We start from the raw sequence: 23305 nt of genomic DNA on the forward strand, positions 1-23305 counted from the left end.
GTGCTGGGTGGGTGTATACAGTGAATAAAAAGAGGGTGGAGTAAGACCTGCGGGAGTGACTTCTTGACTGGGGAGAGGGAGAAAGTAGGAGAGGGGCTTCCTGCGTCCATTTCCTCTCATTTCCACCAAGAATAAGGACCAAGGACTTTTGCTGATCCTGACTATCTAAGGTACTAACGGGTCATTACTGTCAGTAAACTGGGAATTAGAATCACTAAAATGGGGAGAGTGTAATGAAAGTCACTTGTTAATCATTAAGGGAAATTTTTAGATTCTCATTGTTTGGTTTCAAAAGAAAGTCCTTTCAGAGTCTTGAATGGTTCAGGCCGGAAGGAGCTATTTGGGAGGCCAGTGCTTGGACAAGAGGAACTGTCTTTTAACTGGTGCTCCTGTTTCTTAACTAAATCCCTGGAGCTCAATGGAAAACACTGTCAAAGTGACATAAGCTTAGAGAAAAGGCTATAAATGAAGGTATTCACCCTAGTGAGAAAGTTCTTTACTACATTCACCTTAGTCTCAGCTAAGACCTAGGAAACAGGATTACATTTTAGTCTTTCATGTTTTTCAAGTTCACATTCATTGTTCTTAACTGGCTTTTCATGATTCATAGAGATAGTCATTCATTTAACGGGAAGAAATAGGCGGGGCATTGACTAACTAAGTAAAAATACTATTCTTCACAAAGAAAGAGGTGACTACTCCATCTAAATTGGGCAAATCGATTTCACAGATTAACTTGGCAGAGAAGTATGGAATACTCAGCTGGTGAGTAGTCTAGTACCAGTTTATCACTTTTACTGCCCCACCACTTCTCCCCTTGGGGCAGGACTTTCTACTTTAGCCACTTGGCTCAGTCTTCCACTCTGGAGGAGTGAAACCAGACTAAAAGTGGAGATCTGCCTCACAATTTGAAATAAGATAGATTTGAAATTAAAACTTGATTTCCCTGTCTACTACTTTTCTCCCTTGAATTCTATCTGGACAGCTGAAGGTGGCATTTTTTCTAGCTTCTTAGGATTTCTCCAAAGACACTTTGAAGAGAAAAGTTTTTTTTGTTATCTTTTATTTCTAAAAAAAATTTGCCACTAGGCAGAGTGTGAGTAAAATAAGGGACCAGGAGAGAGTTATTCAGTCATTTTAAGGGGGTTTTCTTGCAAAGATACAGTTCTCCATTTCCTTCTTCAACTCATTTTGCAGATTATGAAACTGAGGGAAACAGGGTTAAATGACTTGCCTAAGGTCACAGCTAGTAAGTATCTGAGGCCAGACTTGAATTTAAGAAGATGAATTTTCTTTTCTTTTTTTTTTAATTATAGTTTTTATTTACCCAATATACACATGGGTAATTTTACAGTATTGACAATTGCCAAACCTTTTGTTCTAATTTTTCCCCTCTTTCCCTCCACCCCTCCCTCAGATGGCAGGTTGACCAATACATGTTAAATATGTTAAAGTATAAATTAAATACAATATATGTATACATGACCAAACAGTTGTTTTGCTGAACAAGAAGAATCGGACTTTGAAATAGTGTACAATTAGCCTCTGAAGGAAATAAAATGCAGGCAGACAAAAATAGAGGGATTGGGAATTCTATGTAGTGGTTCATAGTCATCTCCTAGAGTTCTTTCCCTGGGTGTAGCTGGTTCAGTTCATTACTGGTCTATTGGAACTGATTTGGTTCATCTCATTGTTGAAAATGGCCACATCCATCAGAACTGATCATCATACAGTATTGTTGTTGAAGTATTTAATGATCTCCTGGTCCTGCTCATCTCACTCAGCATCAGTTCATGTAAGTCTCTCCAGGCCTCTCTGTATTCCTCCTGCTGGTCATTTCTTACAGAACAATAATAATTCCATAACATTCATATACCACAATTTATTCAGCCATTCTCCAACTGATGGGCATCCACTCAGTTTCCAGTTTCTTACTATGATAAAAAGGGCTGCCACAAACATTCTTGCACATACAGGTCCCTTTCCCTTCTTTAAGATTTCTTTGGGATATTAGCCCAGTAGTAACATTGCTGGGTCAAAGGGTATGCACAGTTTGATAACTTTTTGAGCATAGTTCCAAATTGCTCTCCAGAATGGCTGGATGTATTCACAATTCCACCAACAATGTATCAGTGTCCCTGTTTTGCCACATCCCCTCCAACATTGCACATTATCTTTCCCTGTGATTCTAGCCAATCTGACAGGTGTGTAGTGGTAGAAGATGAATTTTCTTGACCCCCACCTCAGTGTTGTACAACCCCACTGTTTTTGGAGTCAGGAAGACTTCAAAGCTAGCTTCAAACATTTATTAGTTTTGTGATCCCTCGCTAAGGGCTAATCTCTGAATCTGTTTGCTTCAGTTTCTTCACCTATAGAGATAAAGATAATAACAGCACTTACCCCCCAGGTTATTCTAAGGGTTAAATAAGGTAATTTGTGCAAAGCACAAACATTTATTTCCCTTCTTCCTTGCTTTATCCCATTCTATTCTCTATTTCTAAAAAAGAATCCCACAAAGTGACAAATGACAGGATATAAGACCATATGACAATCACATTCCATATCCATAACCTTTAGCGCTCTAGAGAGAAGAGATAGATGGTTTTTCTTATATAATTCATCAGTTTGTCTATTCTAGATGTACCTTTGGAAAACAAGTTTAAAACTTAGCAAGAAATTATTAAAAAAAAAAACTAGAACAGTTTTTAAGACCGTACTCTGATTTTCCTTGATCAATCTGTCGCTAATTGATAGAAACTTCAATTTGACAGTAAGATGATTAGTGGTAACAAATGCCCCAACAAGCGATTGAATAGAGGGAGTGGCCTGTGCTTTAGGAAAATTATTTTGACTGCTAAGTGGGGAATAGACTGAAGTGAGAAAGATTTATGGCAGATGGAGCAACTAGACAATATCAGAGGAAAGAAGGGGGTACATGCTAAGATCACTAAGCTAAATAATAGAGAGAGAAGAGTCCTGAAGACAGTCTTGTGCAGAGTTCTGTGCTTAGCTGGGGTGACCTGGACAAAGACCTAAGTAAGGATACTGGTCAGAGAGTAGGAGGGGAACTAGAAAATAGCAGCATCACAAAAACCTAAATTAAAGTATGGTACAGTGCTCCAGAAGCCTGGAGAGAAGAGAACATGGAAAAGGTGATCCCATAGAGTGCCAAAGGCTGCAGAGAGCTCAAGAAAGATAAGAACTGAGAAAAGGTCATTGGGTTTGGCAATTAGGAAACAGTAGTAACTTTGAAGAGAGCAATTTCTGATGAATGATGAGGTCAGAAGCCAGGCTACAGAGTGAGAGAAAAAACAAAGAGTTAAGGGAAATGAAGGGGAGCATCTGTTGTAGGCTGTTATCTTGAAGGTATTTAGCCACAAAAACAGGAGAGGAAAAAGTTTTTTAAAAGGATTTTTTAAAAAGTTTGCAAAAATGGATGAAATGAAAAGTTTTTTTTTCAGTTGGGACAGAAATGGGCAAATTTATAGGTGGCTGGGAAGCACTGAGCAGACAAAGAGAAATTGAACATAAAAGAAAATGTAAATAATAGAGGGAGCAATCCACTTCACATAGAAGAGTTAGCCTTGGAAATGGGAAGGACCACCTTTTTATGTTAGACAACAGTAAAGGAGGAAATAGTGACATAAAATCTTTAGATTAGATATGAGATGAAGAGGAGCAGAGAAAAGGGAGCTCTCAAAAAAATGTTTATTTTTAGTAAAATAAAAGACTGGACTCCAGCTCAGAGGATAGGGAGAAGACCCAAGGGAGATTTAAGGAGAGATGAAAAAGTTTGAAAGAGAAACTATGGTGAGTGAGATAGTTAATTAAGGAGGTATAGAAGGTTGCTTTGCATTGGTGAGGGCCCAGTTCAGATTATGTAATGATCCATTCCTAGTGGAATGTGAACGAGATGAGGTGAGATCTTTCAAGACAGTCGTGAAAATCGAGTAAGGCTTCATCTACTTCAGAGTTTGAGTAGGCCTGAAGGACTCTGAACCTCTAGTCAAGGGCATAATTGCATTCCCCTCTCCTGATATCATCTCCCTATTTCAGCCAAATATGGGCAACTATGTACTTATTGGTCAAGTTCAATTTCAAGGGTAGATCTGAGGTTAGAATGTAAGACTCGCAGCCAATGAGGATGATGGTCAGTGCTGGGAGGGGGTGTTTTGCTTTAGGGATTAAAGGTGCTGTCCTGCCCACAGGAGGCCCTTCCTCTCTTCATTGTCTGGTGGAAGAGTGGCACGCCCTTTTCACCTGAATGTAAAATAAACTTTGATTTTCTCTAGAGATCTCTCCAGCTTTTTTATTAAATAGTGACCCCTCACCATTTCTGGACCACACAAATGTCAACATAGTTTCATGATTTTTCCAGATTCACGTGTGGGAACAAAGACAGTAGATGATGGCAGTAATCTGAAGTCTAAGGCTTGGCAGGCAAAATTAATAATGTGGATAAGGGGGAGAAGGGACTTGAGGACAATATTGAAATGAATTAAACTCACCAAGGGGCCAGGATGGGGAAAAGAGGAAAGAGTAGTTAGAGCAGGAAAGATGACCCGGGAGAAAATTAAGGGGTCAGAGAGAAAGCTTACTCCAGGAGTAAGGCTCCAGTTGCTGCTCTGTTTGAGCATTAGCTTAGTATCTTTCTTCTACTTGGGTTTTCTGCACTAGAGGCAGTATGCACGGAGCCTTGCACAAAAGATCTATACTTACTCCCTGTGTGACCTTGGTGTCCTATCACTTTAACTCCTGTCTGCTTCTTAACTTTAAGAATGAGGAAATTGGATTAGATGGTCTGGATGACACCTCCTTTTGCAGGATCCCTAGAGTTTTATGATTTTATCTATAAGGGAATAAAGGCTACTCTGGTAGTCATCACTCCTCAGAAATCTGTTTCCAAGGAGTGAGGAAGAATAGCCGCTTTTTTCAATTACTATTCTTTGGTCTTGAGTTGATTCCATTATTGAGGTAAAAGGAAGATCTCGGCTTGGACTAGTAATCCCCAATTTTTGCAAAATGTAATTTAGCTTTATCCTTATGGGAGAAACTTCAAGCATCATTTTCTGTTCATGGTCTTTGCTTTGTTACAGCCTAACCAGCCATGGATTGCTATAAAAGAATGAGTCAGTCCTGGATTTTCCCCACCACCATCCTCTGTTTGAATGGATTTTTCTCCACAATGAGACCATCAGAACCATTTTTGGTACCTTATTTAACTGGACCGGATAAAAATCTAACCCTCAATGAGGTAAGTCAAATGACAAGTTAATTCAGAATCAAGAGCATGTTTGTAATATTGGGGGCAGCAGGAGTTGCATATGGACTAAGTTTCACTTGCTCTCCAGTTGCAATCAGGAGTCATGGCAATTTAACTCAACTTGGAGTAAGATTAACAAATAAGTTGGAAGGGTATTTATTGAGGGTAAAGTTTAGTATCTTAGCTCCTCAACTCCTTCCAAAAGAACCATTGTCCAAAGAACTCCAACATGGCCATTTTCTTCCACAGTCTTCCAAAAAGTTTACAAGGATAATGTACTGGCTTCCCTTGGATTCTATTACTTTTCACTCAAAAAAAAAAAAAAAAAAAGTCACCTTCCACTTGAGAGTACTCATCTAACCTGGATAACAAACACTGGAAAGACTTTTTCCCAAGAAAGGAAAAAAGGAATATAACTTTGTTAATCATTTTCTATCATGTAGAAACAATATGTCAGTTTCTCTACTGTTTTATAAACAGGAAAAGATAAAGAGAAGCATTTCTTTCCCTTTAGACCTTAACATTTTTAGAAGGAAACAAAGAGAAGTTTAAATTCTAACTTCTGCTTTGTTTTTAGATTGCAGAAAATTCCAAAAAAGAAATACCATGCTTATTTTCTTAGGATGGGGGATCTAGAATTGGAAGATAGCTTAGAGATAACTTTATCTAGTACAACCCTCCTTTCCCTGTTTTACAGGTGAGGAAATGGAAACACAGAAAATATGGTTTGTACAGAGTTGCACAAATGGAGCCAGGGTGCCAATTCTGGAGTGTTAGGATTTCAGCTTTAGCTTAAGCCTTGAAATGGGTCCTAAAATAATAACATAATGATAATGACAATAGCGAATATTTCTAAAGTGCCTGCTATTTTCTGGGCATTGTGTTAAATGCTTTACAAATGTAATTTGATCTTCACAACAACCTTGAGTGGCAGGTGCTATTATTATCCCCAGTTGATAGATAGGAAAACTGAGGCAAATGGAGCTAAGTGATTTTTCTAGAATCATATAGCTAATAGGTTTCTGGGGCCAAATTTGAATTCAGGTCTTCCTTCTGGTATATTAGCCATTAGAGAGTTACTATTTGTTACTGGGTAATTCAGGTGCTCAGAGGATGTCTCTGCTTTATTAACTCTTAAGAGACTCTTAGGACACGTAACAGGAAGATGAAAACTATAGGGACCAGCAAACCAGGAAAAAGTCTTTCCTAATCTCAAGACAATATTTGTAAAATGTTTAACATGGTGCTGTCATTCAGTTTTATGTGTTAAAAATATTTGTTGTTCAGTCATTTCACTTGTAACTAACTCTTAGGGATATCATTTTGGGGTTTTCCTGGAAAAAATACAAAGATGTGTGTACATTTATGTATTTGTGTTTGTATATGTCTATGTCTGTATCTATATCTGTACCTGTATGTCTGTGTGTGTCTGTGTCTGTGTTTATGTCTGTCTGTATTTGTGTCTATGCCTATGTCTGTGTCTATGTCTGTGTCTATATCTATGTGTTTGTGTCTTTGTGTCTATATTTATGTCTACATCCATGTCTACGTCTATCATGTGTATCATAGCTACATCTATGTCTGTCTATATTTTTGTGTAGATTGATCAAAAATATCAGCTAATTATTAGTTCACTGTCTTCCATGTGCTTGAGAAAATTTGAGTTGCTTCATTGTCATGCATTTCTTCTGAACCCCACAGGTTTCCAATCATATGCTTCCAGTTTGGACTTACTCTTATTTGGTGCTGCTGTTCCCTGTGTTTGTGCTGACTGATTATCTTCGGTATAAGCCCATGATCATCTTACAAGGAATTAGCTTTGTGATCACCTGGCTGTTGCTTTTATTTGCCCAAGGATTATTAGCCATGCAAATTGTGGAATTTTTCTATGGGTTGGTCACGGCCACGGAGGTAGCCTATTACTCCTACATTTACAGTGTGGTCAGTGTGGAACACTACCAGAAAGTAACAGGTTACTGTAGAAGTGTCACGCTAGTTGCTTACACTGTCGCTTCAGTGCTGGGACAGCTCTTAGTCTCCCTGACACACACATCTTACTTTTACCTCAATGTTATAACCATGGCTTCTGTGTCATTGGCACTTGTTTTCTCATTTTTCCTGCCAATGCCCCAGAAAAGCATGTTCTTCCATAAAAAGTTGGAAGGAGGAATTCCTCAAGGGTCACTAGACAAAAATGTCACAGTAGTAGAGATGCCTGATAATGGAAGCACATCATGCAGGCAAGAAAACAGCACCACTTCAGAATCATCAGTCCAATCAGGAAGACAGCAACAAAGCCAGTCAACTGACCATCAACAAAGAGCCCTGGTGCTGAGAGTATTTCTACAGTGCTGCCAAGACTTGAAGGAGTGCTACTCAAGTAAACATCTTCTTTTCTGGTCCATTTGGTGGGCTTCTTCCACAGCCGGCTTTAACCAAGTATTAAACTATATCCAGCTTCTATGGGACTACAAGGCACCATCTCAAAACTCCAGTGTATACAATGGAGCTGTGGAAGCTGTTGCAACATTTGGAGGTAGGTAGACAAAGCTGAAGCTTCTTTTTTTTATACTTACAGTCAATTAACAAACAGTAACAATGCCAATCATTGGAGATATAAAATAATTTAGGTAATCCAGTGGATAGAATGTTCAATCTGCCTCAGTTTCCTGAACTGTAAAAATGGGGATAATAATAGCAGCTACCTCTTAGAGTTGTTGTGAGGATCAAATGAGATAACATTTGTAAAGGCTGACACAGTGCCTAGTACCTAGGAGGAATGATATAAACATTAGCTATAAACAGCTACATAAAGACAAAAATGAAATGGCTCCTATATACAAGGTACTATTATTTATACTATATTGACTGTTTCAAGATACTGAGTCAACCAAAGAAGAAAGGGAGAAAAGGAGGTAGGAAGGAAGAGAAGGAGGAAAGAGGCAGGAAAAGGATAGAAGAAAGAAGGGAGGGAAAAAGAGAAAGAAGGAAATTGTTAATATTATTCCCATTTTATATTCAGGAAATTGCAGCAGACTGCACTCTACCCACTGGACTTCATAACTACATAAATAAACAATAAGAGCAATTGTCAGCAGAATATTAGAGAATATCCTTATCAGAAGTTCTCTATACCAATGAAATCAGAGGTTTAAGCCTAGATAGATAGATAGATAGATGAATACAAATACATAAGCTCACATTCATAATAGAGCTTCAATGTTTACAATGTTTTCTGTATACCATCAATTCTGGGAGATAGTGTTAAGGATTATCCCCCCTTTGTAGATGAAAATATTGAAGCTCAGTGAGGTAACGGGGCTTTCCCATAGTCATATGGCTAAGTGGCAAAATCATGAATTAAACTCAAATTTTCTGGTTTCTAGTTTCAAGTTTTTGGTTTTGTTTGCTGTTTTTCTTATCAACAAGATCTTGAAGGGGGAAAAAAAGACCCCTCAACAAAGAGTACTGTTTAAAAGACTTGGATTCAGAATGGAGCATAATTCCCAAGGGATAGAGTTATTTTTCAGTGGACTTTTAAAGGAACTAAAATACTCAAGGAATTGACTCTGCTTCCAAATTCTTACTGAGTCATTAAGGATTTGATTTATATGACACTTCCTCTTTTGTGATCTCAAAGTGCTCAGACATATTTCCAAAAATATGCCCTTTTTAGCACTTAACTGAGGAGGAAGAGAAAAGGATATGGATTTGGAAGAGCTTTCTTTGACCAAAATCAAATCAGAAAATCTCAGGGATTTTAGGAACCTTGGAGATCCAACCAATTTTTGTAAAGAAAACCGACAAGACCCTCAACAAGTAATATTTCTTCCTAAGCTTAAGTCCCTTTAGTAACGTAGGAAAGCAGAAAGGAGTAAGCATTTATATAACTATATTATAGGCACTGTGCTAAGTACTTTAAAAATATTACCTCATTTGACCCTCACAATAACCCTGCAAAAGAGATACTAGCATTATTCCCATTTCCTAGATGAGGAAACTGAAGCAGGCAGAGGTTTAAGTGGCTTGCCCAGAATCACACAGCTAGTAAACATATGAGACTAGGTTTGAATTCAAATCTTTCTGATTCCAAGACCTTTTGCTTTGGGTTGAATTTGCTTTTGTTTGTAGGCATCTACATAAACACTCCCTGACTGTTCACTCCCATTTCTACTCCTCCATCTTGATTTTCCCATCACTTAGCTTATTTTTATGTACTAAAGCCACATTGCTGATGCAGGTTTTCCTGATGAAGAACTGCCTACTTCCATATGTATATTCATATACATATACATTCATTAGTACTCTTATATTGCCAATTATACTTAGCGAAACCTCATCCTTCCCACAATTTGTCACCTTTGTGCCTCCACACAAGCTTCTGAAAGAAGGTGAAGAAAATATGTGTGACCATTCTGAGTCCCTCACAAATTTATGTTACTAGCAGTAAGGGCCCATTTGAAGTTGTGTAACAATCCTATAATACCTCTCATCAACTCATTAATCTGCTTTCCATAGTTGTCATTCCAGACTTTTGACTTCCTTGTCCCATCCTCCCTCTCTGTGAGCTGAAGACCTTGTCTTTTATGGGAAAAAAAATTGAGGTCCCTCACGGGGAACTGCATCTTCTCCCCTCTTTTGTCTCCGTTCTCAGGTGCCTTCTGCTCTTTCCTCTCCTTCACTCCTGTTTCATATAATGGAGTGGCCTTAACCTTATCAAGGTGATCATCTTTACCTGTTCAAGGATTCCCACTCCATCCTGTTTCCTTCAGCAAGTTAAGCCCTCTATCCTTCCCCTATCACTTGTTTCAATCTCTCTCTCTCTTCTGGCTCATTTACTGCTCCCTACAAACATACCCACAGCTCCCCTATCCTGAAAATTTCTTCTCTTGATCTCTCCATCTCAGCAGACTATTGTTTTGTATCTCTTCTGCCCTCTGTAGCCAAACTACTAGAAAAGACTATCTACAATGTCCCTCTCTTCTTTCTCTTTTCTTACTCCTTTTTAAAAGGCCTAGAATTCTCCCTCCTCAACTTGCCTCTTAATCTTCATAGGCTTCAAGCTAAAATTCCAGCCTTCTGCAAGAGATCTTTCCCAATTTTCTTAGTACCTTGCTTTCTAAGTTACCAGTAATTTTTCATGTATTTATCTTGTTTGAACATAATTGTTTGTCTCCCTCATTATTTCTGTGAGCTACACATGAGGGTAGGGATTGGTTGTTGTTTGGGGGTTTGGGTTTTTTGGGTTGTTTTTTCTTTTTTCTTTGGTTCCCTAGATGTCAGACCTGGCACATGGGAAGTACTTAATAAATACTAGTTGACTGATCTGACTTTGGAAGTTAACTCGACAATAGAGACATTTGTTTTCCTAATTGAAAATCAAAGGAGACTTTGAAGATATTTTTCTAGGAAGTCACATGGTTCCACACCCATGTCCTTATTGAAATTTTCAGGAAATCCACTGTCAAATTCATTCTTTTTCTTCTTGGAGAGTCTGATTTGAGCCTTAGAAGTGGAGAACTGTTCTTTCTGGTTGCTTCACTTGAGCCCCATTTCCTTTCCTTTTGATTTTCTGTACCTGTTTCTGGACAGAAGCCATATATCCATTTTCCCCCCTAGACATTAACCTGTGTTTAAACAGGGTCAGATTTTCACATAATCACAAAAACCTGTCTCTAAAGGTTCCCAGTTTCTAAATGTTTTCATTTCTTTGTATAGAAAAGAATTCTATTTTCAATTTCCTAAGCAAACTGTGCAATATGTTTCTGTGTGTGCATATACTTTTTTTCCCAGTGGAATGTAAGCTTATTCAGGTCAGGAACTTTCTTCTTTTGTCTATCCTGAGCACCTGGCATCATGACCGGCACATAGTAAGTACTTAATAAATGTTTTTGATTGATTGGCAGTCCTTAAGATCACATAAAAATTGGAACACATTACAAGGGACCAAGCAGAAGACTAATAAATAGTTTTATCTAACACCCTAATAATACCCACTGTGCTGGAAATGGTGTCATATGTCAGTAACTGTGGTTATTGAAAATGAAAGGGAGAAAGTACAGAGATGTTGCACTTGTAAGGAACCTATGGAGAGGGGAGGGAGGAAACACTTTGAAGCTTAGGTATAACAAAAGGGCATTTTAGATCCAGCTAGTTCTAGCTTGGCAGATCTGATTATTAAATTTTCAGCATGAATGTTTGCATCTCAGAAATCAGCACATGCTACAAATCAGGGCTTGATTTATTGTTTCATCAATGTCTGGACTTAAGAAAGTGATGGAGAAAATATTAGTACAAATTAAAATTTGAAAATGTGTTACATTTTTTTCAGAGCTGGTTATTAAACATTTACCAGCACACTGTAGACATCCAGTCTTTGCTGAAAATATGGGAAAATTAAGTTCTTAATTTTCTCTAAAAAAGAAAAATATGAGAAATTCTCCCTGGAAGAAGAAAAGGACTGAATGTAATAATAAAAAGTAGAACAAACATGTTACTGGGAGAGTAGATGACCTGAGTTTTTAGTTCTCATTTTCCTCATGTGAGCAACCTCAATATCCCCTGGAACAAAACTTCAAAAGGAACATTTCATTACTGATAAGAAAAATATATAGGAATTTTTAGCAAAGTGGTATATTTTTGTCAAACCAAAGTCTCAAAGGGATTTTCCCTTTATAACAGTCTGGTTCTACATTCCTAATTTCATACCATGAATTTATTGGTATTGTTTTATGCTACATTTGATAAATTATACAGTAAGTAGTGTCAAGAGTATTAATATTCAAAAAAGCAAACTGCTCCAGGATTATGAAAAGTTTGGTAAATATTTCATTGGTAACACTTGTAAAAGTAAGCAAGGTTGTGTGAGATTTTTTTTTGTGTGTGTGTGAAAAATAAATCATAATTTTCCCACAATCTGTGGAATACATAGGGCAGAAAGAGTAATAGCAAAAGCGAAGATGGAGAATATCCTGCTCTGTACTTGGTGTGAGATCAGAAAGACTGCAAACAGCACAAGATGGAACTCAACCATTCAAAGCCCCACCTCCCAAGATTGCCTTCTTTTTTTCTCTCCTGTCCTAGAACTCATCCAGCACCTAATATGGTCTTTAGAGTATAAAGCTGACCATGCTTTAGAGTTCCAAGTCATACCAAGATTTTTTTTTCTTTTTGTTTGTTTGATTTTATATATAAAAGAATTGCTAACATTATCTGAACTTGGGTCAATTTGACCAGTAAGGCTATTTTTGGTCTCTTACATATCTGACCAAAGTACATTATTGGGAAAGTTAAAATCCAAGAGGAGAAGAGACAAACAAAACAAATTTTCTTTTAATAAAAAAGGCATCTGTAGACTTTCCATATCTAGAATGTAATCCCTCTTCACCTTCATCTCATAGAACCTCTACCAGGGCTTCTCAAACTGCTGCCCGTTGAGGATGTTTATTCAGCCCACCGGGTTATGGCAAATGGGCTGAGGGACAGAGGCAGAGTGTGAGGTTCTGTTTTTACTATAGTCCAGCCTTCCAACAGTCTGTGGGACAGTGAACTGGCCCCCTATTTAAAAAGTTTTGAGGACTACTGCCTAGACTTTACAAGCATAGCTTAGCTGTTAGCTCTTCCAGGAAGCCTTTCCTAATCCTCCTCATTGTTAGTATTCTAGGCCATTAGAAAGTGCAGAATTCAGAATCATATTAATTGGTTTTAAATATTACCTCTTTACACATGATTTCTAATTTTTTTTTTTTTTCTAAATAGATGCTTCCTACACAAATAATATTCTCTTTTTTTACAGGTGCAGTGGCAGCCTTTGGAGTGGGATATGTGAAAATCAACTGGAATCTTTTAGGAGAGTTGGCTTTAGGAATCTTTTCGGCCATAGATGCTGGATCACTATTCCTCATGCATTTCACCAGCAACATCTGGGTGTGTTATGCTAGCTTTCTGATTTTCAAATCAAGTTACATGCTTCTCATAACCATCGCAGTGTAAGTATTGCTGTGTATTTCTCTCAATATTGTTTAATTTGTAATTTTGAAAAACACCCTTCTCATCTTTGGATAGCTGCATCATTTTAGCCACTGAGTATTGAATGCTTCTTTGTTTTCTTGTCAGAAGCAAGGTAACAATTTACCTCCTACTTTTTCTAAATTTTGCTGGGGATGATGAAACTAGCAAAAGGTCATTCGTGCTAAACATAGGTTTGGTAAGGATGTTATCAGGTTTTGATTTGATTTTGTTTTGTTTTGCAAATTATAAGAGGATGTGATTCCACTGTGGGCTCACTGTTAAGGTTTCTTTTTGTCTTTATCTCTTATTGGGCAATCCTAGCATAAATACCTCTCTGTGAAACTAGTTTTAGAAATGTTCCCAGGAAAGTGAAATGAAGATGCCCTGTAGAGATACAGAGATTATGGAAAGATCAAAATCCCACAGATATGTCCTGATTCATTAAAAAAAAGTCAAAATATGCTATCAGGAAATCATTAAAAGAGCTATAGATATAAATACTCCATGATGGGAGGAAAAAACACCTGAAGGGATGAAGCATTCATTGCTCACAACTTCCTATTTGGTAACTTAGTGGAGATAAAATGATAAGCTGAGAATGAATAGCATCCCGGCTCTACCACTCATTGATTTGCATAATGTTGGAGGGAGTAGGATACACACCTTCTAGCTTAGAACCTATAATCCAATTACCTTCCCATGATCTTCTCTGGGAAATAAAGTAACATCAGCCCTTATTCACTTTCTCCAGAACTGCAAGGTCTGTTCCAAAGCTATGTGGATGACAGAACCCTCATTTAAGCTTCTGCAAAAAAGAGAGTATATCAGTGCTTGCTTCTGACATTATTCCATTCTTTGAGTGAAATAAATTATGAATGGAAATTTATTAAATGCTTACCATGGCAATATGGTAGGGATCTAAATAATTCAGGTACTTCTTAACTAAAGCTTTAGTGCTGTGGACTTTTCTGGCAGTCTAAATTCTACAAAACACATCCATTTAGAGCCCTGTTTCTTAAGCTGTGTGTCATACCCCATTTTGGGTCTTGTAACTGAACGTGGGGATCACAGAATTATGATTTATTATAAGTAAATGTTTGATTTGTACACCTGTGTTATATTCCTATATACCTGGGATCACATAAAAATTTCTCAAGCAAAAAGAAGTTTTTCCACTTGTTAGTGGAAAAAGCTTAAGCACTGATTCAGAATATGAGCTCATTCCCCAAACATTATATAGGAGGGAAACCATAGATTGTAAGGTCACAAATTAGAATCACACACATTCTCAAAGGTCATCTAGTTTCCATATGATTTTGAAAATGGTTGAACTGATTCATTGCTTGACCAATAGGATATAAATATGTCACCCAACTGGACAGGTGTGAAGGGAAACTGAAAGGGTTGCTTTCAATTTCTCATAGTGTTAATGATTAGGAGCACTTTTTTATAAGATTTTTTAATTGACTACTTATTGATTGGGGAATGGCTCTTGGTCTCATGGGGCAAGTTGGTAGCACAATGGATAGAGCCTGAAGTCAAGCCTGAGTTCAAATCTAGTCTGAGGCACTTGCTAAGTGTGTGATCCTGGCCAAGCCACTTAATCCCTATTTACCTCAGTTACTCATCTGTAAAAATGAGTTAGAGAAAGAAATGACAAACCATTCCAGTTTCCTTGCCAAGAAAATCCCAAATAAGGTCACAAGGAGTTGGAAATGAATGAACAACATCTTGATCTTATAAATTCAAGCAACTTCCCCATCTATCTTGGATATCAGACTTTTATCAGTGATTTTCCAATAATTAATCTTACACAAAAGTTCAAACATGACTTTAGTTTGTAAATTCAAGGTTTCCTTACCCATGCAACTTAGAGTATTGAAAATTATCCAAGTGTTTGTTCCATATTTAGAATTAACTACAGCACAGAGCCTGTATGTGAGTATAGAAGTTCTGGTCAAGGTTATGGCATTTCTCCCATTATATTCCTAACACACACACATAGGAGGAAGCCAAATTAACGATCCTTCAAGGGAAGGTATAGTAAGGGATTTTATTTATTTAAAAAAAAAAGAAAAAAAAGCTGGTCACTTTAATGCCTGCCTACTGATTTAAGTATTCATAAACCACTGCCTTTATAGATCTTGTCTAAATCTGACAAAGTTTAAATGTCTAAACATTTATACAATATGAACCTAGACCCACAAGGGACAATATGCAAGCCAAGAGAGTAACTTGTTTGTTTGAGCCCCAGCCTCTAAAAAGCCATTCTAATAATTGTTAATTGAGATTTTAAAAACTAGAAAATGTAAGTATAGTGAACATATCTGATTCAATAGATAGAAGGATGTGGAATTCAAAAGATTTGAGTTCAAATCTTACCTCTGGCACTTAATGCATGACTGAACAAATCACTTAAATTCCTACCTACTTACAATCTACATCATTGAAAGTGGTTCCACCCCGAAAGCTACCCATGATAACAAATCATAGTTTCTTTAGAGGTATTGTTTGATAAGACATCTGTGAGTGAGACTTCATTTTTTGTCCTGAATTTTGTGATTTTTCCATTGGGATTACGTACTCTGGTTCAATTGCATACTTCATGTATGGTTTGATTTTTGTTGTTGTTTTTGTTAATTTGAGATTACAGTTACTTCAGTCAACAAACATTAATAGAACTAAGTAAAAAGCAAAGAAAATATGACTTTTTTTTTCCAAGGAGCTTACAATCTACTAACATTGTAGGACTTAAAAATCAATAGAATAAGTATTAGAATGGGAAAAATGCTTATATTAAGTATTATCAATAAAAGACTAATATCCAAATACATGGGGAATTAACATGGATATGCAACACCAAGAGCTATTTCCCAATAGGTAAGTAACAAAAGGATAGGAATAGATTTCAAGAGATTTTGAATATATGAATGATCTTTGTTTTCAGGAGGATCCCTCTGAACAATATATAATCTATAACTTAGTAAACAAGTTGTAAAGTACAGAGAAATTAAATGACTTGTGTCCCAGAGGGGCTTTGAACAGAAAAATATCCACAATATGTCCTGTGCTATTAGTTCTTAGTTTTGAATATCAGGACTCCTTTCATTTATTTATTTACTTTGGGGAGCTGGTTCTCCCTTTCTTGCTCAGTTTTGAAGCACAGTGGCTACTCATAGCCCAAATTCATTACTGAACAGAATGGGAACTTTGACATGCCCCGCTTCTGATATGGGTTGGTTTGTCCTTCTTTATGCAATTTAATAAACCCCCATTCCCAGGGGTTCACTCTTGATCACAGACAGAGTGAACAGCTTTAGCACTACTATAGTTCAGAACTTCCAAGCTCAGGAGATCTATTAGAATCAGCTTCCCCAGGAGCTGGGATTTCAGGCATGTGCCACCATATTGTACCAAAGATAAGGAATAAGGCTTTAACAGCTGATCTAATTTTTCCCCTCTTTTCACCTCCCACTCTTAAGTTTTCCTTCACTTCACTTTTCATTGTTTCTGGAAAAAAATGACTAAAATTAGAATAGACATCCCCATTAGGCCAATGATTTATCTCTCCCAAGGGCCATATGTATAAAGTCAACAATGAAATCTGTTCATCTTCTGCTCTTACCCTTTTTGTGTTTTAATAATATATTGATAATGGTATTTTGATATTAATGATATTTACTGACCATTTATATCATGTTAGATTTCAGATTGCAGTGAACCTCAACATGGAGCGCTATGCTTTAGTTTTTGGAGTTAATACCTTCCTGGCCTTGGTAATTCAGACCATAATGACATTCATTATAGTTGATTCCAGAGGTCTGAGTCTGCCCATCAGCATTCAGGTAAGTTTCCTTGAACAAATTCTCCTGGATACCAATGGCAGATAGAGTGTTGGACTTGGAGTTGGGAACGCTGGAGATGGAATCCTGCCTCCTAGCTGTGGAGAGAGTCAAGTGAATTAAAATATTAAAGCCCTTTTGCAGGCCTCAGAGAACTTTTAAGTCCCAGAGAAAGCTTCTTCCCTGTGATAGCTCCATCCTCCAGCTCTGGTCTCATTCTCTCATCACCAGCCAGGTCACAAGAAATGCAAACTTCCAGGCTTTCTCAGGGTAATTTTCCCCCACTATAGCCACACATATTTCACCTTCAGTTATTAAAAGGGAATAAAAAGGGGGCAACTAGGTAATGCAGTGGATAGAGCACCAGCCCTGAAGTTAGGAGGACCTCAGGCACTTGATAACTTTTTTTTTTCCCCTGAGGCAATTTGGGTTAAGTGACTTGCCCAGGGTCACACAGCCAGGAAGTGTTAAGATTTGAACTCCGGTCCTCCTAAATTTAAGGATGGTGCTCTATCCACTGCGCCACCTAGCTGCCCCCAACTTAATACTTTTTAGCTGTATGACCCTGGGCAAGTCACTTAACCCCAATTGCCTTAAGGGAAAAAAGAAAATAAAAATGTCTAGTTACAACTCTTACATTTCATAAGAAAATCCATAAAAAGCACACATTTCTAGCTTTAGAAATCAAAATCATCATAGAAAGATGGGAGTAAAGTATAAAGTCCCTTATCCTATTAAATTTTCTTTAAACTTATTTTATTTTTAATTTATGGAATAAAACAAGAATTTTCATAAAAGTGTGTGTGTGTGTGTGTGTGTGTGTGTGTGTGTGTGTGTGTGTGTGTGTGTGTGTTTTAAAGAGAGAAAAGCAAGAGGTAATTTAGTAGAGTTCTTGAACTCATTAGCTCCTTACAGAAATTGTATCTTTTTAGAAAACCTTATACTTCTATATATTTTTTATCCTTTTTCCATGACTCCTTATTGAATGTGATTTTTAATGTATTGTGATAGGAAACATTTCTGCCTTTTTTTTTTTTATTTTTGATTGTGAGGTTGATGGGTGTTTTTTTTTTTTTAAACAATTTGGTCTTTCCTGGTTCTCTTGCTTGTGCCTTTTTCTGTAGAGTTATTTTTCATTTATCTAGTATGTCTCTTTAATACAGCTATTTATATATTTGTCTCTTCCATTTGAATGCAAGTTCCTTGGAGGCAGGGACTGCTTTTGCTTTTGCTTTTTCCTCTAACTCCAATACTTAGTGCCTAGCAGTGCTTATTGACTGAATGGGAGATGCACTGGCATTTGGCAGGCATCTTATTCTGTTATCCCATCAGTCTTACCACTATTCCCAGCTCAGAAATTTCACTCTCAGTACTCTGCTTTTAGCTTTTCTCTCAAAATAAAGTGAGAATTCCAAATTAAAGAATGAAAACAAAGATGAGGTGACAAAAAAAAAATAGAGATGATAAATTGTGGCAAAGTGTTTCTTTGACATGAGAACAACAGCTGCTCCCATTTGGATAGTCCTCTGAGGGTAATGTAGACGGGTGCTCTCTGTGACATCCCTAGTCCCACTTGGCATCAAACCATTCTACTCAGTCTTTAGTAACAATGCCAAATGAGCCTTGAGTTGCAGAGTCTATTAGATTAGTCATCCAATGATGGATATTTGTTTTTATGCTACACCAGATAAAAGCAAAATGCATGAAAATGAGAAAATAATTCCTAAGAGAGGCTATCTATAGGAAGATATAATGTACTCAATGCATAGAATAACAGAATGCACTTCTTTTTTTAAATAAATAAAGTATAATTCAATTATAGATTGGATACTCCACTTTTTTTTAGTGGAAACCAGCTCTGTTTTTTATTCTTTATATGATCTTAGCTAATACCTTTACCTGTCTGGTCCTGTTTCCTCAAATACAAAATTAGGAATTTGATTGAACCAAGTGACCTTGAAGTCACTGAAATCTTGTCCTAAACTATTAATCACAAATATTGATCTTTTTAAATGGGATTTAAAAAGTGATGTGCTGGTAAATGTTTAACAGTGAGTTCTCTGGGGGAAAAAATGCACAGCCTTTTAAGTTTAATCTGCACTATTAACATTTTTTCCATCAATAAGTCTAAACAATCTACAAAACAATAAATCATGCTATTATTTGTAGCAGTTGTAGATCTCCAAGATATTAATGTTCTTACTGGAAATTTAACCACTGACTCTCTTGAGCTGCTTTAAATTGGTTCTAGCTCATTCTTAGGTTTAAGAAAATTATTAGACTGACAAGGTATTGAATAGCAAACTTGTTAATTTATACATTCAAATATTCACAGGAGTATATATTATACATTATAGTATCTTCATTGGGAAGTTAATTTTTTCCCATAATCAAACCCAACCTGATAAGTGTGTCATAATATTTCTCCTATGCCCAAAACTCCATTTTTCTCTGGGCACTTAGCCCAGACATGGTAAGAGACCAAACCTAGATCTCTCCCACAACTAGAAGTATTAGGAGCAACATAGTTCATTTTTATTACTTCAAGTGGTCTTACCTTCAAGTGAGGGTAATCATTCAACTGGGCAAGATTTCAGTCAGTCCTTCCTATCCTGTGCAATTAATATTAAAAAATCAGTGATGTGGGAGTGGGGAGGACAGGGAGGATGTACTTGGTCAAAAGGAAAAAAAAAACCAAACTTTTTTCCCACATATTTTGATTTGAATTTCAAAGGAGGGGGAAAGTGAGCTTTGGATCTGGAGTCAGACCATTTAGGTTCAAATACCCCTCTGCTTCCTCCTCTTTGTCTCTGGACAAATTATTTAAATTCTCTGTGGCTTTTGATCCCTCAACTCCAAAAATAGGTATTTGGAATAGATAATTTCCAAGGTTCTTTACCTCTTTAACTTTCTATTAAATCCAATGAATGTTATAGATAGGAACTTTATATTCAGGAATATAATATCCTTCCATTGAAAAAACTTACTCCATGAATTTTTTTCCCCAGTGTAGTGATGACTTATACTTTGTTATTTCACCTTGTCTTTTAGCTAACAATGTACTCACAGAGCAACGAGTTAAGAAACAAATCCTATAGACTTTGGAGACGAGGTTCTCTTTGGCATTTAAAGTCCTTAACAATCTGTTTCTTTCCTACTTTTCTATTTTTATTACCTTTTATTTACCATCCACATATTCTATGCTCTAGCTAAATCTGGTATTCCTCACGCATAAAACTCCATCTCCCAACTCTGGGCTTTTTTCACTGTCATTAATACTTGGAAGCCCCTCCCACCTCAATTCTATGTCATGGCTCTTGGCTTCCTTCAAGACTCAGCTCAAATCCTAAATTCTCTAGGTAATTTTCACCAATTCCTCTTGCTGCTAATTCTTTTCCTCTGAGATGACTTTCCATTTGTGCTATCTGTATCTTCTATGTACATTGTAATTTACATACTATCTCACTAAAAGAATTTGATTTCCTTGAGGTTAGGAACCCTGTTTTTGCCATTTTTTTTTAATCCCTTCTAAGGGATAAACACAGTGGCTTATAGTAAGCATTTAACAGGTGCTTATTGAGTAACTAAATATGTTATTCTAACCGTGCTTTGAAAAAATCTCGTATGTGACCTTGTTCATCTAACCAAACCAAAAGCGTCATTATGTTTCAACAGGATACAGCACTGGTATTATGTATGTGTGTGAATGACTACATCTGTTTGTTTTTCCAGTTCCTAATTTATGGAAGCTACTTCTTAGTCATCGCTGGAATTTTCATAGTGAGAAGCATATATGTACTCTATTTAACCAAATGCAAAAAAAAGAAAATAGATACTTTAGCCAATCCAAACTCAAATGAAGCAACACCAGAGGAATGTATCGAATCAACACAGCTTTAGCTCTGCCCACATTGGTTTTTTTTTTTTTTTTTTTTTTTTTTTTTTTTTTACAAAAAAATTATTTTGACTGAAAATTTTTGAAAACTGGTTGATCGCCATGAATCAAAAGATATGAACTGACTAGATACCAGTGGGGGTTTTCTAAACAACCATCAGTCTCCGTCCCACTGGACCAGGTCTTTATTTGACCTCAGGTCAAATTGGGTGCTCCTAAGAGATTCAGTCACTGATTAATCCAGCCTTTCTACATGGACACAGTGAAGAACAGAGATGTCCAAATCCCCAGTGCAGCACTCACAAGTCATGGGGTCAGGACACCTGAAGCTTTTTGACAACCTAAGAAGATGATGTGAGCATTCTCTCTGTTCATAAATTTCTAAATGGACCAGCCAGAATTTCCTCCCCACAGATGTCTGCTTATCTATCAAACTATATTGTCAAGAAACTAAAGCACTGGGAAGATTTCAGAAACTCCTCAGAATGCTAGTCCTGGCCCTGACCTCAGCATCCAGAGTGACCTCTAAGCCTCAGTTGCATTCTCTTTCATTTGACATTGTTATTATTTTCTAAAAAGAAAGGACCTACTGGAAAAGATTTCTGAAATTTCTTTATTCTGCTCTCCTTCAAGAGAGGGAGATTTCCAGAAATCTTCTCCAGTGGGTCTTTAAGAATATTGTCTATTATTTATTAATTGAACTTCATTGTCAAATGTCTGTTGGTGCTAAATAAATGTGTTTTTTTTTTTATTGTGAGAAAGTTCTATCTAACCATCTGTGAGTAATTTTTGCTGATCATTAGTGCTTGTTCCTGAAAAGCCAGCATGACAAATTAAATGGGAAATTTCTAAAACAGTGTGTAACTGAAAAGATAGACCCCAATGGTAACTTTAAGGTCTAATTATCCCTGCTGCTCACTCCAAAAATGAACCCAATGATTAGGCAGTTTGCAAATACAAAAATTTACTATTTTTTAATTAAGAATTTATAAAGTCAAAAGCTATCTACCTCCAGAGAAAGAACTGATTAAAAAAATATATATATACGTAGTATGATTTTATATACATTATAAGTCTGCATTAAATGGTGGCGTCTAGTGCAATGTGGTGGGAGGGGGGGAGATGAAGGAGAAGAGAGAGGGAGACAGTTCAGAACTTAAATTTTTTTAATTTTTTTTAAAAATTTTAGGTCAAAATCAGGTTTTGAAAGTTCATTGATTTCTGGAATTATATTAAAAGGGAAACTGACAAATCATAACAGTTGCTCAATTATATATTATTTCATTCTTTTAACTTCTCAGACCAAAACACCCTTCCCTGGTCACCACTCACTTCCCTGTCTTTCCCCTCCTATTTGAAAGCTGGTCCCAACTGCTTAAAAATCTCTACACAAAGATTTGCTCTGGCTCAGCCAGTCTTCCACAGGTCCAGAGGAGATAGCCCCAGGTGAATAATTTGTTCTATCTCAGCTTGATTTATATCAGGAATGAGAACAGTCATTGGGCCCAAGAGAAAAGTGAAAAGGGCTACTTCAGGATGCAATGGGATTCCCCAAGATGGAAGTCTTCTTACAAAAGCTGGATTACCAATTGCTGGATACATTGTTGGAATTTTTTTCAGTTATGGGTTGGTCCATTACAGGTATCAGACATGCTGCTATAGAACCATTATGCTAAGCCTGAGAATAACAGTACAAAAATAAATAATGGCAGATCTTCAAAAGTTACAGTCTAATGGGGGAGATAATATTAAAAAAAAAAAAAAACTTAAAAATAAGAGAAAAGGGAAAAGGAAGCTATTCAGGGACATGATGGAGCATGTTGGGATGGAGAAATCCAAAGGAGTGCAAGAGGGTGGGAAAGGAAGAATTGGTGGTCTAGGCAGAGGAAGAGTAGAAGGAGAACAATTATGACAAGCATTGTTTTCTAAGAAAGAGGTGAGGCAAATTGCAGGAGATAAACAGAAGAGATGAAACAAGGCTTGTTGAGAACTTAATTAAGCAGAGAGAGCTAACAGGAGTCCTTTTCAACCCCTTTACAAACTTTGTCCAGTAAAAAAGTCACTTTGTCCAGTAAATCATTTATTCTCAAGATACCTCCTCAAAGGCCCCTCCAAAATGGAGGAGAAAAATAACCTTACAGTATTTATACATAATACCAAAACACATAAGTCTCATAATGTTCCACTTGTCTGCTTTGTGAATTGGATTGGCCCTTATCCAATCCCAGTGAAAATAGACCACTATCTATGGAGAACACTCTATTTGCTGGACTTATCGAGGAAAGGGAGCCTGGG

At 36.9% G+C, this 23305-nt stretch overlaps 1 protein-coding gene across 5 annotated transcripts in view; it reads left to right on the top strand.

Moving 5' to 3' along the window:
* SLC19A3 (solute carrier family 19 member 3) overlaps positions 1-22265 on the top strand; it is a 56573-nt gene extending 34308 nt beyond the window's left edge. For 4 of the 5 annotated variants that reach the window (XM_074298495.1, XM_074298498.1, XM_074298496.1 and 1 more), the window contains 5 exons: positions 5097-5254; positions 6965-7799; positions 13059-13251; positions 16977-17118; positions 20848-22265. In XM_074298495.1, the coding sequence (XP_074154596.1) occupies positions 5108-5254; positions 6965-7799; positions 13059-13251; positions 16977-17118; positions 20848-21015 (1485 nt within the window). In that variant the 5' untranslated portion in view covers positions 5097-5107 and the 3' untranslated portion in view covers positions 21016-22265. Of the gene's footprint in view, positions 1-46; positions 171-5096; positions 5255-6964; positions 7800-13058; positions 13252-16976; positions 17119-20847 lie in introns of those variants that run through there. The other variant, XM_074298499.1, reaches the window with a different exon arrangement.
* Positions 22266-23305: the final 1040 nt, after the last annotated feature.

The sequence above is a fragment of the Sminthopsis crassicaudata genome, chromosome 3 (assembly GCF_048593235.1).
Source record: "Sminthopsis crassicaudata isolate SCR6 chromosome 3, ASM4859323v1, whole genome shotgun sequence".
Taxonomy (NCBI): domain Eukaryota; kingdom Metazoa; phylum Chordata; class Mammalia; order Dasyuromorphia; family Dasyuridae; genus Sminthopsis; species Sminthopsis crassicaudata.